General features: G+C 39.4%; 1 protein-coding gene across 3 annotated transcripts in view; it reads left to right on the top strand.

The window, feature by feature from the left end:
• Window positions 1-17,229, top strand: part of Cep83 (centrosomal protein 83) — a 108,296-nt gene that overhangs the window by 79,841 nt on the left and 11,226 nt on the right. For all 3 annotated transcript variants that reach the window (XM_052165532.1, XM_052165533.1, XM_052165534.1), the window contains 2 exons: window positions 207-364; window positions 2,256-2,385. In XM_052165532.1, the coding sequence (XP_052021492.1) occupies window positions 207-364; window positions 2,256-2,385 (288 nt within the window). The remainder of the gene's footprint in view (window positions 1-206; window positions 365-2,255; window positions 2,386-17,229) is intronic.

The following is a 17,229-nucleotide window of genomic DNA, read 5'->3' as shown; positions in this document are numbered from 1 at the left end:
TCATTTGGGGATGAAAAGAAAGAAATCAGTATCTGAGTACTATATGGTATGAAACACTTTGCTTATCGTGAGAAATGACCCCAGTCTACAGGGCACCCTGCATGCCTCGCCAACTGGGAGAGACATTCTTGCAGGGAGATGCTCTGCTCCTCACATGCCTTGATGGACATCTTAGTCTCTTCCTCTTTCTCTCTCTTTTTTTTAAGCAAATCAGTCATTTGCAGATCCAAGTGACCTCACTGACCCAGTCGGAGAACGACTTGCTGAATTCAAACCAAATGCTGAAGGACATGGTGGAGAGACTAAAACAAGAATGCCGAAATTTAAGGAGCCAAGCTGAAAAAGCGCAGCTAGAAGTTGAAAAGTAGACTTTGCTCTTTTTTGTATACAAACTTTTTTCTTTCTGCTATATAAAGTATATTTTATTGATGATTGAAACATAGAGTGTTTTGTGGAAGTTTCTCTTTCTATGAAATGAATTTTTACTCCTAAATTGCTTCTAAAAAATTTAGGCATGGACACAGAACCTTTAAAATTGTATCTGAGTATTCTCAAAACTCTTAATGAGAAACCTTTATTCATTTAGCATATTAGACTGATTCCCCAAATCTGTTTTGAAAACCAGAGAACAGAATGATTCATTTGTGGGTTGCTGTCTTTGTGTGTGTGTATGTGTATGTGTGTGTCTGTGTGTTCTTAAAACTAGCTCTTTGGATTTCCCTTTTGAAAAGTTATCTACTTATTTATATTCTTTATATCTTGAAATTTACTGCTGGTAAATGGTGACCTGGTAGGAAAATGCTCTGGGTGTGCTCAGGATCTTATTCTCTAGAAAGTGCTGTGAGAAAATGGGGCTCAGAGTGTAGTTCATCCCGAACTGTCTGACTGGTGTAGAGAGGCCTTGGACTTCATTCCAAGCACCACAAAAGTAAATTGTAAAAAAGCAAAAAGAAACAATAAGTGTAGGACATTGTTTTATATTTGTGCTGTTTTTATAGCATATTATCTTTATTTATTTATAGGACAGCGTTCTTTCCAAATTCTTAAATAAGTATTAATGTATAAAATGTTTTTTCTGCAGCTTTTCCTACTGTAAAGCTTGTCTAGGTTTTATAGATGGAGTTTTATATATGGAGAGTCAGGAAGGAAGATAGATCTTCATAATGTGTCTGACAGTCCGGAAGGTCTAACCTATGTTTCTTCTTTTTGAAAAGGAAAAGTTTGTATCTTGTGATCCTCAAGTATTTGATTAAAATTAGTGTAAGAATTGTAATGACACATAGTGTAGCTAACAGATTTAAGTAACTCACTATTGACTTCAGACAGTCATTACATAGTTCTAGATGTGGCTGGACAAGGAGTCCAGCCCAGCAGCAGGGCTTGCTTAGCAAGTGCACGGCTCTGAGTTAAATTCTCAAAGACAGAACAAAATACTGGATCTTAAGTCAGTAGAATTCAACTTTTGTTTCAACTAATATATTTAAAATCTGTATGAGTAAAATGACAAGCAGTCTAACATGACAGGGTTTGTTATTTTGATTTTTAGTGACCATGGTATTGATATTATAGATAAATATGCAGAACAGCTTTTAAATTATGTTATTACTAGGATACAACTTAAAATGTTACTTATATAAAATTTATTTTACACAGAAAACATTCTGCAATAAGACTTAATATCAAGCTTGACTCCACCCTTTTAGATATGGTTTACCCGTATGTACTGTGTAGCCCTGACTGTCCTGGAATTTGCTAAATAGAACAGGCTGGCCTTCAGCTCAGAGAAATTAGATTTCCCAGGCTGCTGTAGTGCTGTGGTTAAAGGTGCTAGCTACCACAACAGGTGTCAGATTTGGTTTTAACTGCTTATATTGGGCACAGTTTTCATATCTTTATGTTTATAATTATTGTTTATATTTTAACTGCTTATTTTGTTAGTTAAAAAAAACCATGTTTCTTTATACAACTTAAATGCTCTAAACTTGTGTTTCCTAACTTACTTAAAAGACACACAGATATATCTAACTCCATGGGGTTTCATGTAAACATAGTATACATATTATTCTAAATACAGTGTTATATTCTATCAGACTTGCTCTGTAGCAACCATGGAGGAAATATGTGACTACCTAAGAGTCACTGTAGCTGGAAAGGATTGGGCATGGTCAGATAGGCAGGGAGTTTGAGAACACTTGCAATATTTGATCTAAGAATTTCTGTTAAATTCCCTGGTTTGTGTGCATATTCTCTGACAGGACACTGGAGGAAAAACAGATACAGTGGTTGGAAGAAAAGCACAAGCTTCATGAGCGTATCACAGACAGAGAAGAGAAGTATAATCAAGCTAAAGAAAAACTGCAGCGAGCAGCAACTGCTCAGAAAAAGGCAAGTGGTTCTTAGCCTCAGTGGTGTCTGTGCTGTAATGCTGTTTCCCCGAGGAAAAGGTATGATTGGCATATTAACTTGATATCCAAACATCACACTTAGTTTTCATTTTGCAGACACAATTGGGAAAATCCAACTAATAGGCATATTTCTAAAATATTTTAGAGTTAATGTATATTTTCTTACAAGTGATATTCTTCAGATCCAATCTATACGAACATGTATAGCTCATCCTTACCTAACTCACAGTCTGACTAGACCTGTTTCAATTATACTTAGTATCTGTAATATTGCTTTTGTAGTTAAAGTCTGGGCCAGAGATAGAGCTCATAGGTAAGAAATACCCTGGAACATCGCCAAGTTCTAGGTTAGCCAGGGCTACTTAGTGACAGACAGGCTACATGCCTGTCTCAGCAACAGCAAAAGGAGTGTTTGTTTTCCACTTAAAAAATAGAGAAACAAACGTCTCCTTGCCCCAGCAGTAGGATCTTGGACTTCTTGGGTTCTGAAAATCTGATAGTTCCTATTTTGATGCTTTCTCACATTTGTCCCCTGTACGCATACATTCACATTCTTGGAAACAGTCCAGTACTTCATGAAACTATGTAGCCTAGTGATTCATCTAGTCAGTAGTTACAGCTTTTCCTACTATACAGGGCTCTGGTAAACTCTTCTCAACTGGGGCTCCTCACTGCAGTGGTCCAGCAGTGATGTTCAGCAGGCCTGGAGTGTGCTGAGAGACAAGCTTGTGTGTGTGTGGTTGACAAGAAGTCTTCACTTCATAGGTTGTCCTCAGTGACGTTGGGTATGGAGAAGAAAGACAATGTGAATGAAAGAACACATTGTGCCCTAGGTATCCCACTAACTTAAGGTCTGTGTATATTATTGAATAGGTTTAAATAACTGAAGGCACTCTTATAATACTAAAAGTAATATTAGAAGATACCATTTCTTATATAAGAAACCCAGCATTTTATACCCATAGGAAGTACATTTTTTCTCTTTTATTGGTTACTTATATTCCTTTCTATCCATGTATAAATTCTGAAAGGCTTTTAGTTTTGGTGAAATTTCAGTGATTTTTTTTTTTGATGACTCATAATGACCTTAGAAATGCCACTGTATTTCTATTATGTTTGAACTTTAGAAACCTCTGAATTCAGAAATCTTTAGAAAGTCTTTCGACTGTTTGTCTTTTGCAGATTCCTAATCCTGTCTTCCAGTATTAGGAATAAGTGTTGTAGCGATCGGATCCTAATTATTAAGGTTAATTTGAGTTGACTTCATTTGGAGCAAAAGTGACATCCAGTGGTGACAGAGATTATCAACTGACAGTGGGTGTGCCAGAAAGAGGGCAGAGGGTGATAGGTTAAACCTAAGCAGTGATACTGTACCACTGTGGTGATGATACAGTCTCTTCTTAAATACTTAGCTGGTGGGTGAGCTCATAGTACCATTTCACAGTTAAACTGGGGTTTGTGGGGGGAGAGGAAGGGTTAAGAGGGCAAGAGCACCCCTTGTGTGTGTAGCACTGGCAACTCTACCATCCTCTGCCCTTCCTCTGAAGCAAGGTGCCTCCAAACCTAGAGTTCCAGCCTGTTTTTGAGGAGAGGCTGAAGCCACCAAGTGCCAGTGATCTTCCTCATTTTTCCCTTCCTGTTGAGAATGTCCGGTCTGTTAGGAGAGTGTTGGGATCCAGACTCCAGGGCTCTTCCTCTCCCCACTGTACCATCTCTCTGGCTCCTTATCTCACCTTTTGTTGTGAGACAGAGTATCATGTAGCCTGAATGGAACCTTATAGACCAGCCTGGCCTTGAGCTTACAGAGGTCTGGCTGTGTACTGGCTGGTTTTGTGTGTCAACTTGACACAGGCTGGAGTTATCACAGAGAAAGGAGCTTCAGTTGGGGAACTGCCTCCATGAGATCCAGCTGTGGGGCCTTTTCTCAATTAGTGATCAAGGGGGGAGGGCCCCGTGTGGGTGGTACCACCTTTGGGCTGGTGCTCTTGGGTTCTATAAGAGAGCAGGCTGAGCAAGCCAGGGGAAGCAAGCCAGTAAGGAACATCTCTCCATGGCCTCTGTATCAGCTCCTGCTTCCTGACCTGCTTGAGTTCTAGTCCTGACTTCCTTTGGTGATGAACAGCAATGCAGAAGTGTAAGCTGAACTTTTCTCCCCAACTTGCTTCTTGGTCATGATGTTTGTGCAGGAATAGAAACCCTGACTAAGACAGGCTGCCTCTGTCTCTTAAGTGCTGGGACCAATGTCGCAGGATGCCATACCCAGTCCACTTTTTAAAACGTGGTATGTGAAGTACAATTTAAGTCACAGGAGATTGCTAAGTTTAATCCAGTGAATAACAGTGAACTGGAGCTATCACACCCCGTGGAATCCCATTCTATGTGCTTAATTTTATCAATGAAGTTGAAATGAAATTGTGTGTGTGTGTGTGTGTGTGTGTGTGTGTGTGTGGTGTAGAGGTGTAGATATATGTGCATATACCTTTAGGATTTTAAGTGACCTTAGCTTTCAGATAGCTTTTACAAATGAGGGAACTGAAGTTTTAGGTAAGCAAGATGACTTTACTTAGAATCCAAACTTTGGGATTCATGGTGTAGCATTCCTTTAATCTCATCACTTGGGATGCTGAAGAAAGAAGAATGTAAGTTTGTTGTGCCCCTTCGAGAGCCCTCAAAAGACCTCCAAGGAGCCGACTTGATGCAGTCTCATTAGGGTCTTTTTATTCAAGCCTGAGTGTGGGCTCACTGCTGACCCTGACACAGCAGGACAGCAAGGTGGAGGTCCAAGCCCAGTTTCAAGCTAACAAGTGACAGGGTTTCCAGCCTAGCACATATCTGACTGGGGGGCTATTATGGGCGTTTGTTGCCCTTTAAAATAATTGGCTGGTGCTAGGAGCCAAACCATAAACTTAACTTCTGCTTTTCTGCTGATTGGTGGTTGTTAAGAAGTGCCAGGGGCAGGCTTGTAACTGGAAACTAGTGCTAGGTAGGTTTGTTGGGGAGAATAACTCAGTTCAGCTTTAGTTAGAAGAATTCTCTCAGGCTTAGAGAATGTCAGGTTCTCTAAGATGGAGTCTGAGCCCAAGATCTGGTGTCTCAAGTTCAGGTCCAGCCTAGACTACTTTGGGACATTTTGTTTCACAAAAAAACAAGGGTAGGAAGTTCAGGCTTGCATCTATGGTATTCAGTCCCTGTCTTTCTGCTTTTATTACACTGCACTGTTATTCTAGTTTCCCATTTTCAATGAGTCTAGGTATTTATGAAGTTTTCTTTTTAGAGTCATAGTTCATATGAGTCTTATTGTGCCTTTAAGTCAGTACCCTGGAGGCAGAGACAGAGGTAGGTGGATCTTTTGAGTTTGAGAATAGTCTGGTTGACATAATGAGTTCCAGGCAAGCAAGGGTCACAGGGAGACTCTGTCTCAAAAGAAACAAAAACAAAAACAAAACAAAACAAGACCACTTTTCCATCATAGTTTTTCTATCCTTAGAAATATAGTTTATAGAGATGTAACAAACTTTTAAATGCTTTCTTTAAATATCAAAAAATAACATAACTTTCTTAGGCAGTAAGACTTAAACCATTCTATTCCAGAATAGAAATCATAATCCTTTCAAATTTCTTACTCATGAAAAATTCTTAAACCCGAGACTAGTAACTTTGTTTTCCCTTCAGGCTGGATAAACATGCCATCTGGGTATGTTTATTCAGAATGCTAAACTTGTAAGCATAAGATTTAACATCATTTTGAGTAAGTGTACTTAGGTAGAGCCTTTGGTGGAAATGAAATTTTGATAAGTTTATCATTTCTTTAAATTTATTTTTGAAAAGCATGACCAGGGATCTTGAATTGGAATGTATTCTTCTGTTGAAGATTTCTCTCTAGCTCTGTCCCTGTCCTCACTGCCACTCATGAATATGAGCAATGATCTCTTGCTATGAACACAATGATTTGTCTGTCTTTTTGACACACTTGAAGTAACAGTTGGCAATTTTTATTTTAACATAAGTCTCTCTGAAGTAATTTTTGTGTTGTTGTTTTTGATACAGGGTCTCACTATGTACCCCTGGCTGGCCTGGAACTCAAAGATCCATCTGCCTCCCATATGCTGGAATTGATTAAAGGTGTGCACCCACAGGCCCAGCCTGAAGTAGTTCTTGGTCAAATAATATTGTTAATGCTTTCCAAAATATTTCTTGAATTGTGAAATGTTTTATGAAACATGCTATGGGGCCTAGCCTTGTGCTGAGAGAGAAGAGAGGCCATTACTGCTCTGCATCCTTAACGACCACTTTGAGGAAAGAAGATAATGTTTAAGAAACACCTAATAATACTGTCAACCACTCCCAGGTCACTTACATAGTCATCAGTTTAAGAACTACAGTAGCAAGACCTTCTGCCTTAAAAAAGCAAACCAGCTAGAGGAGACCCCCAGGCTCCAGTGAACAGTTCAAACCCATGGTCACAGAGACAGCCCTACTTAAACCCAGTAGGTCATAAAACAAAAAGCCGTGAGTATGGGAAGGGACTTACTTATAGGAGAAGGAGAGGTTGACGGGGTGGGAGAGAGAAGGTGGAGGACAAAGTAGTCAGAACCCCTCATATGCACGTAGGAAATGGTCAGTGAGCACATTTAGAACACCTTAGAAAAAGCCCCGAAGACAACTGTTTTTGTGATCTTAAGTAGGTATGAAACCTCTGGAGTGTAGGAATGACAGTGAAGAGAAACTGACCCCCAAAGGTTCTCCTGAGGGGAGAAGTGACAAAATATAATATAGTCTACGCAACATGAATGTTGTCCTGGTTACTCAGGAGGCTGGGGCAGGAGGATTGTTGGAGCTCAGGAGTTTAGAACAAACGTGGGCATAGTGAGACTGTCTCAAAAAACAAAAGAACAAGAGAGAATATACAGGTAAATAAGGAAGTGAAAGGGGTCACTTTAGCTGTCAGAGTTATAAATGGAGTTGTGTGGTAGAATGAAAAACATGGAGTGCATAGTAGGTTTGATAAAGCACAGATGTGGAGTGATGGCTGCAGTCCATGTAGGCATGCCCTAGGCTCAACTGAAGGGGCTGCACTGGTGACCAGAAATAGGAAAACAAAGCAAGGGGATCAGTAAGTCTGTGTATTCCTCAATCATATTCAAATGATTAGATAGAGCTGGAAGGAGGGGCTGGTACCAGGAAGGCTGCTCGTGGCTGGGAGCAGTAGTGCAAGTGTTATGGGAGCCAGAGATGAAGAACTACCCAAGATGAGTGATGCTTGCTGTGGTCGAATGCTGGCCTCTAACCCCAGTGCGGTTGCCTGCAGGGACAGGAGGTCTGCTGTGGTTTGCTGGCTGTCACCCCAGCTACAAAAACTCCTGTGACCTCCAGGTTCTGAGAGAAACACTGTCTGAAGGGAAGGAAGCAGAGAGCTGGCAGCAGGATGCCTGACCTTCTCTTGTGCCCCCCACATACATACACACCCCCCACACACGCACACATACCACTTTTTAAAGGGGTAAATGGCCATTGAATGTAGTTCTTGAAAAATGTTAATTGGATTAGGTATTAAAGGAGAGTCCCAGTTAATTCTTGTTTTTGAGGTTCCAGCAGGGGAGTACAACTACTTGTGTTATAATCCCCCCACCCCAGTTTTTGGAAACAGGATCTCTCTCATGTAGCCCAGGTGGTCTTGAATTTTGTATGTATTCCCAACTAACTTGACCCTTCCTGCCTTAGCTACACCCAGTGCTTCATACCCTGTAAGTGTTGTGTTTCTCTTTTGTATTATAAGGCATTCATTTGTCTTACAGTGTGATTGTATTGGGATGCTAATGCAAATATTTCTACTCTAATCCACTATAATCTTTTTTTACCTTGACTGCAGCTGCAAAGACTTTTTCCAAATCATAACACTGTGGGGTGCTTTCCCCGTGTCTGCAACCAATCCTCAGTTCTCTGGACACCAACTGGTCTTGCTTGATCAATTCAGTTCTGAAACTACCTGGGCTGATAGTTAAGTCTTTCAAGTTAAGGTGGTTAGCCCCCCAAGAATGGCTCTCCTCCAACTCTAAGTTACCCAACTGGTCACACATTGGGAGTTGCCATGACTTTGTTTTGATATTTAAAAATGTCTTAGGATTCAGGAGAGCACGTTAATGGTGTGTGCCAGTTTATTATAAAAGATACCAAGAACAGCCATGGAACAGATACACAAATAACTGTTGTTTCTAGGTGAGTCATTTTGTTCATCAACACAGAAGCTCTCCAGATTTCTAATTTATTGAGTTTGGACAGAGCTCAATTTACAATACCCTCCCTCCCCCTTAGGACTGTACCTTAAATATCAACAATAATATCTTGGTCTCTACTGACCTCCTGCATCCTGAGGGTTGACTTGTACACCCACTTTAAGTCATTTCGTTACCATAAGTAGAAGAGATTAAGAATGACTTGCTACTGGTTACAAAGCAGGGGAGGGGGCATCCTTATCACTTATATTCCTAGGGTTTGGGGAACTCCCTGCCACTAATGAGGAACAAAGACCAAGTAATGTTTCTTAGGATATTATATTTGCACCCTCAGGTTCTAGGTGGACCTAAGCTTTGGTGGGATATTATTCCATAGTGTTGTCACGAAGATAATTCAGAAACTATGTGACCTATTTGATAAGTACTTGGTATACTTCACTATAACTCCAAGATTGTATCCTAAAAAGCAGGAACATCTGGAGGTAGAGGAGATGAATACTAAAACTACAAGTAGCAATATTGAAGGGAATGTTGCCCTTTAAGTGATAAGGCAAGGCTTATTTGGAAACATTTGAGCAGGACTTGGAGGAAAGGACAGAAGATACCATGTTGATTTACACAGAAGATCTTGTTCCAGACAGAATAGCAAGCACGAAAGTATGCAGATGGCTTGTTGTGTTGAAAGAACAGGAGGAGGTACTGGTGTCTAGGATAGGGAGACTGCACCAAGGCAGATAATATAGGAACTTTGGCTTTTGTTCTGAATGAAATAGGACTGCATTGAAGACTTCTGAATTGAGAATTGATAGGTTCTGAACTTACAGTTTAGAAGAATCTCTGAGACTGTTGTATAGAAAAGCAAAATCAACAACCAACCAACAACAACAACAACAAACAGATAGCTTTGGAGTAATCCAAGTTAGTGATCCTGATGTCTTAGGATAGAGATGTAATGAAGGAGTCTCAGTGGTCACATTTTGTTTATTTGTTAAAGGCTATTCTTTGAAATGATTTTACAGTGTAAATGAGAGAGAACTCCAAGGAGAGAGAGAGAGAGAGAGAGAGAGAGAGAGAGAGAGAGAGAGAGAGAATATTTTAACCCCAAAACAGTTTCTTTCTGTAACAGCTCTGGCTGTCCTGGAACTCAGACCAGGCTGGTTTTGAACTCGCAAAGGTCTACTGCCTCTACTTCCTACACGTTGGGATTAAAGGCATGCACTACCATTGCCCAGCTAAAGATGTGGATTTTAAATTGAGCCTTTGGGAAAACAGAGTTAGTATTTACTAACATGAGAAAGAAATGGATGGGTTTGGGAGTAAAACAACCACGTAGTTTTGAACATGCCAACTTTTAAAAACCCGTTTTTTAAAAAGTACTAATTATTTTATATGTATAGATATTTTGCCTACATTTATGTTCATTGCCATGTACATACAGTGTCCATAGAGGCCAGAAGTGGGCATCAGCTCACCTGGAACTGTATTTAGCCAGGTTGTTTTGAGCCACCATGTGGAAGCTGGGACTTGAACCTGAATCTTCTAGAAGAGCAGCCAGGGTTCTTAATGGCAGAACCATCCATCTCTCCACCCATGACCATGCTGACGTATTGAAATGCTGCTGCTATTTGTACAATATTGTCAATAGTTCATGGGTTAAAGGCTTGTTCCTCAAGCAGCAATACTCAAAGTACTCAAGGTACTGTGGCTCCTAGGAGATAATGGAGGGCCACTGAAGACATGAGAAGAATTGCTTCACTTAGTTTCCTGGGTTCCCTGCTGAGTGATTTGTTGTGTTAGCCCGCTGCCATGTACCACAACAGTGGTGATACCTGACCTTAGGCTGGAGCTTCCAAACTAGGAACCAAAATGGACCTTTTCTCCTTATAAGCTATTTACCTCAGATATCTTGTTATAGTGATATGATACATATAAATACAAATGCATGTCCATCTTCTATATGGAGATGATAAATTAGTTAGCTTCATGAATCTAACTAGAAGAGAGTAGACTGGGTTTGATAAATTAAAAGTTGGGACTCATCGGCATTTAAGTGGCATTTAAAGCAGTAAAATTCAATTAGAATGGATCTGAGAATTGAACTTTAAGGATTTCTGAAGTTTAGAAATTGAAGAGGAGGACACAGATAGTGGCCAGTATAATAGAGGAACCAAAAGATGTACTTGATGCAGGTAAAGAGAGATGCTGCACAAGTATCACTTTGGATCAGTGGCATGGATAGGCATGATGATGACATAGCATTTGTTTACCTGAGGAGTTTGGTAGTGGTATTAGCAGCCAGGGAGGGGTGTCAGCATTTTTTATGAAGAAATTATAGGATATTTCAAAAGCACAGAGAAAAAATGATAAAGGGAACAGTTGCAGGCAAATGAGCAGGAGATTCAGCTTAGAGGGGACAGGATAGTTCCCTAACCTCTAGCTCAGTGTGTTATAGCAGAGCATCATAAACGGAATAGCTCAGGTTCAGTAGGGATTTGCTCTTGATTGGTGAAGAGGCTGGCAAGTCCAGTGTCCGTGCATGAGCAGATTGTGCCCGGTGAGGGCCCCCTTTCTGGTTCTCACATAGTGCTGACAAACATAGTGCTTACAATAGTTGTTTGCTTTTTGAAATGGTGGATAAAGACACTACTGGACCTGAACTCCTGTCCTGAGGAAGTCCATAGTATCCCTTATGCTGTTAATATTTTACAGCCAGAGCTTTTTACTTAAAATCCTGCTGGAGAACCATCAGGTGAATCTATATCTATCCCCATAAATTACAGAATAATGAGCCCTAGGCTTTTGTTGTTGTTTCTTTTTTACATTTCCCAGAGTCGTTCTTCTCAGGATGTTTTAGATCTCTTAATCTTTGTATTATCTATAGTAAGTATAGGACACAATTATGTATGTTCTGTGCATATATAAATATGTGTGCATATATGTTTACTAGGCATGCTCAGTTAATGTTCACTGATGGGGGCTGCAGAGATGACTCACTGGCTTGTTGTGCTCCTTGGTCTTCTAGAGGACCTAAGCTCAGTTTGCAGGTTCCACATCATCTGGTGGTTCACAAACACTTCTTACTGCAATTCCAGGGGATCCAGTGCTTCTGGCCTCATCAAGCATTGCACTCAGGTACACATACAAAAAGACACATATACATCTAATTAAAATAATAAGACTGAATCTTGGGAAAGATTGATAAGGTAAATTTTTATATTTTATTATAGTTGAAATGTCTAGTAAACAAATGCAACTAGATTTTAAGATTGTGTATTTACATGATTATACAGCAACTAGGTGTCTTACAATAACTGAAAGGAGTAGTGCCTTTGTTAATGTAGGCTTAGAAACACGTGAATCACACGTACCCATAGGCTATGACAATTTGAATATTGGTTGTCCCTCCAGCCAGATTTATATATTAAGCCAGGCTTAGTGTTGCAACCCTCAAATCCCAGAATTGAGAAAGCTGAAACACGATGGTTGTTATAAGTTTGAGACCAGACTGGGCCACTTAGTGAGACACCCTCTTAATTAGATGATGAATTCTGATTCACTAGGTAATGCATCACAAATTGAATTTGGGGAACAGCTGTGTCCTAATAACTATACCCTAATGATTGGACTTGATACCCTCATTAAAGAGGCCACAAAATGCTGGCTTTGCTCTTTTTACCTTTTTAAGATCCAGTGAGGAGGCACCATTGGTGTAGGTCCTCATCAGACTTTACCAGCACTGTGATCTTGGACTTCCCACACTCCAGAATAAGGAGAAATACATTTCTGTTATTCATAAATTGCCCAAAATTTCAAGTATTTTGTTAAAAACAGTTTGAGCAAAACTAAGACACTATGGCAACATCTGGAAGAACAGTATACAATATCTCCATGAAGGTCTCAGAACGCTAGCCTGTCACTGAACCCAGTGGCCTGGGGTGGAGCCTTAGACAGTGAGCGTGGTACTTGCATTGCTTTTCCCTCAGGGAAATGCTGATTCCAGAAGAGAGAGCTGAGAGGCTAAGAACTTGAAAAAGGTTTGACAGCCTCACAAGCTTGCAGAGCAATAATTGCAATAAGAAGAGTCCAGACTATACTACAAAACAGGAGTTCAGGTAAATCCTCTAGTGCTTTGGATTGGGATCTACAGATTCACTCCTGGACAAAGGTAAACTAAGAAAAACAAGTCTGTAAAAATTGAAGAGGAGCTTCAGAACTCAGACCTTAAAAGTGAATTAAACATAGACACATGGCTAGTGTTCCTAGGTGCATACCAGAAACAAATGTAACTCTGTTAAGGGAAATAGCATTAACTGTGGGTTGGAAATTATTTCTTCAAATTTTTGTATGTAACGCACAGGTCTCCATAAGTACAAGATGGAGATAACACTACACACCCAGAGAGGTTAAAATTTAATACACTGCCAATTACTAGTGGGAACATGGAGCATCAGGACCCCTTTCCTCCTCTGCTGGTGGGGCTGCAGGATGTGCCCGCACCTGACATGGTGCTTTGCTTTGCACAATGCTGTATAAACTTGTTACCCTTCCTGTGGCCTGAGGGGTTTACTCAGATCAATTTAGAACATTTATCTTTAGGAGGATTGAAACACAGAGCAGCTTTATGCCAGTACTTTGAAACAATCATGGTGTGAGTTAGTAGGTACATGGATAAACTGGGGATACTATGCAGTTTTTATCACAGTAAAAAGTGAGTTGATCATCCACAAAGACACAGAAAGTGTGCTTGTCTCGCTGAAAGCTAGGCGTCTCAGGGAACTTAGTAACACTGAACTATGGAGCGAGTGAAAAGTCCGTGCTTGCTAGGTGTGACGATGGATGAAGAATGCTAGGGAGAGCACTGAGGTGTGGTTCTAAGAGCAGAGCATGTGACTTATGTGTGGTGCAAACCCGTGGAAACAAGACAGTCCTCGTGCAGTGGTACACGTTAGGTACAATGATGCATTGTTGGTCAATCAGTTAAGATGAGTGCACCTTAACAGTGTAAGCTGTGATAGTGTCTGATGAGTGGACGAGGCCGCCAGTGAAAATGCACACTGTTGTTCAGTTTTCTTGTAAATTTAAATTGCTGTAAGTGATAGTTAACAGAAGTAACAATAACAGGACTGGTTCAGTGGGTAAGGTGCCTGCTGCCATGCCCGACACCCTGAGTTTAGTCCCTGGAAGAACCAGCTCATGGTTGTCCTCTGACGGCCACATGTGTGCTGTAGCACCCCCATGCTCTCCCTACACAAAAGTAAACAAATGCAAAAAACTCCAAAAGGAGAAATACATAAGAAAACAACAGCATCAAAAAACCAAGAGAAATAACTATAGAAACACACCCACAGGGAATCCAAGAAGCCTCAGGAACAGACTTGAAAAGGATTGGAAAGAGACCTCAAAGGATCAGTTAAACAAAAAGAAATGTTTATCATTGATGGAAAAGTAGTTACTACTGATATTATATAGATAGTAAAATAAAAAATATAAAAATAACTGCTGATTATATATTTAAATGAAAGGAATATATTTCTTGAACATCTTAATGAAGCAGGTATGAGAGTGATTAGGAAACCTGAAGAGTCTTACATCTATTAAAGATAGAGAAATGAGATCTTTAATTAAAGCCTTCCACAAAGAAACTTCCTCCTTGACTTCACTGGTAAATCCTTCTAAATAATTAAGAAAGAAATAATATTAGTTTTAATTTTCCCAGGTAATAGAAAAGTAGAGCATCTTCATATATTTTATGAGATTCTTATCTGCTACAGTCAAAAGAGAAATTAACATCATTTAAAGAGGTACAAAATTGGAAATATAAGAATATTATGTATTGAAATAATGTGTTTTGAATATGTAAGGTTCATTTTAAGGCTAAAACTGGGTGAGCATGCAAAACTGACCAGTATAGCTGAGTGATCTAGCAACAAAGAGGGAAAACTGTGATGTCCATTTTAGTGGATGGAGGTAGAGAACTGCTGAAGGAACCAGAAATCCAGTACCTTTCCTACTAAATGCTATTACCAAATTCGTAGTAGGGAGGGATTTTCAATTTGGCCATCAGGAACTACAAAATCCTCTAGCTGACACACTCACTGATTAAATATTAAATGTTCCCTTCATGTGAGCTCAGGAACAAGCTAGCTTCTTCCACTGTGAACATTTTGCTCATTATTATTTTGGAGGTTCTAGTTAATTTAGAGCAAGAAAAAATGGATATGATAGTTGAAGAGAAGATTGTCATTCATAAATTGCATCATTATGCATGAAATATAAGCAAATATAGCAGTAAGTATTAAAAATAGGCATGGGGTTTTTATTTACTAACTTGACTTATCTTTTGAGACAGTCTTGCCCTGTATCCTCTCACAGGTTGCTCTCTCACAGAGAGCTGCTTGCCTCTGCCTCCTGAGTGCTGGGCTTAAAGATGCACCACCACGGTTGCAAATTGGTACAACCACTCTGGAAAGCAGTCTGGCGGTTCCTCCGAAAACTGGGCACCTCACTTCCAGAAGATCCTGCTATACCACTCCTGGGCATATACCCAGAGGATTCCCCACCATGTAATAAGGATACATGCTCTACTATGTTCATAGCAGCCCTATTTATAATTGCCAGATGCTGGAAAGAACCCAGGTATCCCTCAACAGAAGAGTGGATACAAAAAATGTGGTATATCTACACAATGGAGTACTATTCAGCCATTAGAAACAATGAATTCATGAAATTCTTAGGCAAATGGATGGAGCTAGAGAACATTATACTAAGTGAGGTAACCCAGACTCAAAAGGTGAATCATGGTATGCACTCACTAATAAGTGGTTATTAACCTAGAAAACTGGAATACCCAAAACATAATCCACACATCAAATGAGATACAAGAAGAAAGCAGGAGTGGTCCCTGGTTCTGGAAAGACTCAGTGAAACAGTATTTGGCAAAACCAGAACGGGGAACTGGGAAGGGGTGGGAGGGAGGACAGGGGAAGAGAAGGGGGCTTACGGGACTTTCGGGGAGTGGGGGGGGGCTAGAAAAGGGGAAATCATTTGAAATGTAAATAAATTATATCGAATAAAAAAAAAAAAAAAAGATGCACCACCACACCCAGCCTAAAATATGTACATTTTTTAAGTTGATGACTAAAAAGTCAAGTAGCAAACCAGTTATCTTTATTATGTGCAGTTGGGAAATTAAATATTTAAATGTCATTTACAATATCATTCAACTTGAAATATATAGGAATGACTCTAATAGTAGATACATAAAACATCAATATTTAAATCTATGAACTGCTCAGAAAAATTTAAAGAATGATTAAAGAGACTATATCATGTTTGTGCTTTAGGAAATTCAGTTTTTAACTAGTTCTTTGGAAGTAGATATACAACTAAATATAATCAAAGTCTTTGAAAGTTTCTTTGTGAAAATAAAAAATAAAGTGTAACGCTTATACAGTTTTGGAAGGAATAGAATAATCAATCTTGAAAAATGGAGCAAGCACAAGCTTGCTACAAAGGTGTCCACACACAGCAGTGTCTCAGTAGAGAAGACTCTCCAGGGAGGCCGTTGGTCAGTGCTCCTTCCCTCCCTCGGCACTGCAGGGGTGGAAATGGGCTCACACATGCACAAGGGAAAGGTATGGGCAGACAACCAGTATTTAAACACACAAAGAAGCAAACGAAGACCTTGGAAGAAAACCAGGGGAGGTTGGATAAATAAATGTTTCTTAGATAGGCCATAGAAAGTATTAACTAAAAGTTCTCACTGACAGTTTGAAAATAAACTTTTCTTTTTTTTTAAGAGACTTTAAATGTTTAGTATAAAAAACATTTATGTGAGATAATAGATACATTAATTAACTTTACTTAATCATTCTTCAATATATACATCAAATACCATGCTATATACCATAAATATATATGTAATTTGTGTCAATAAGCATAAATTTTTCCTGGTAAGGATGCAAACAAAGGGAAATTCTCATGCACTGTTGATAGGAATATAAATTAGTACAGCCATTACAGGAAGTAGCATGATGGGTTTGTTTGTTTGTTTAAGTAGAACGGTCAGATGACAAAGGAAATGAAATCACATGCACTAACATGCCTATTGTAGTACAATTCACAACTGCCAAGATACAGTATCAATCTAGGTTTCATCAGCAGAGAAAGTAAATAAAATACAGCACATATGCAATGAAATAGTATTAACTACAAAAAGGACAAAATTCCGTCATTTGCAGTAACATGGATAGAATTAGAGGATGTTGTGTTGTGAGGTAAGTCGACATACAAAGAGTAATACTGTAAGTTCTGCAGTTCATGTGGAAGCTGAAAAGTTGATCTAATAGAAATTGTAAGGACAGTAATTACCAAAGCCTGGGAAAATGTGGGAAAAGGGAAAGGGACACTGGTTAGCAAGTTCAGGTGTACAGTTGGATAGATGAAATTCTGTAGTACAGTATAGTAACTAAGATTGATAATAAGTAATTATATACTTCAAAATGGCTTGTAAAGATAATTTGGAATTAGTGTTCCCAACACTAAGATGAATGTCCAAGGTGATAGATATAACCATCTTTATCATATACACA

This window comes from Apodemus sylvaticus, chromosome 20 (genome assembly GCF_947179515.1).
Source record: "Apodemus sylvaticus chromosome 20, mApoSyl1.1, whole genome shotgun sequence".
Taxonomy (NCBI): Eukaryota; Metazoa; Chordata; class Mammalia; order Rodentia; family Muridae; genus Apodemus; species Apodemus sylvaticus.
This window is presented reverse-complemented; position numbering and strand designations above follow the sequence as displayed.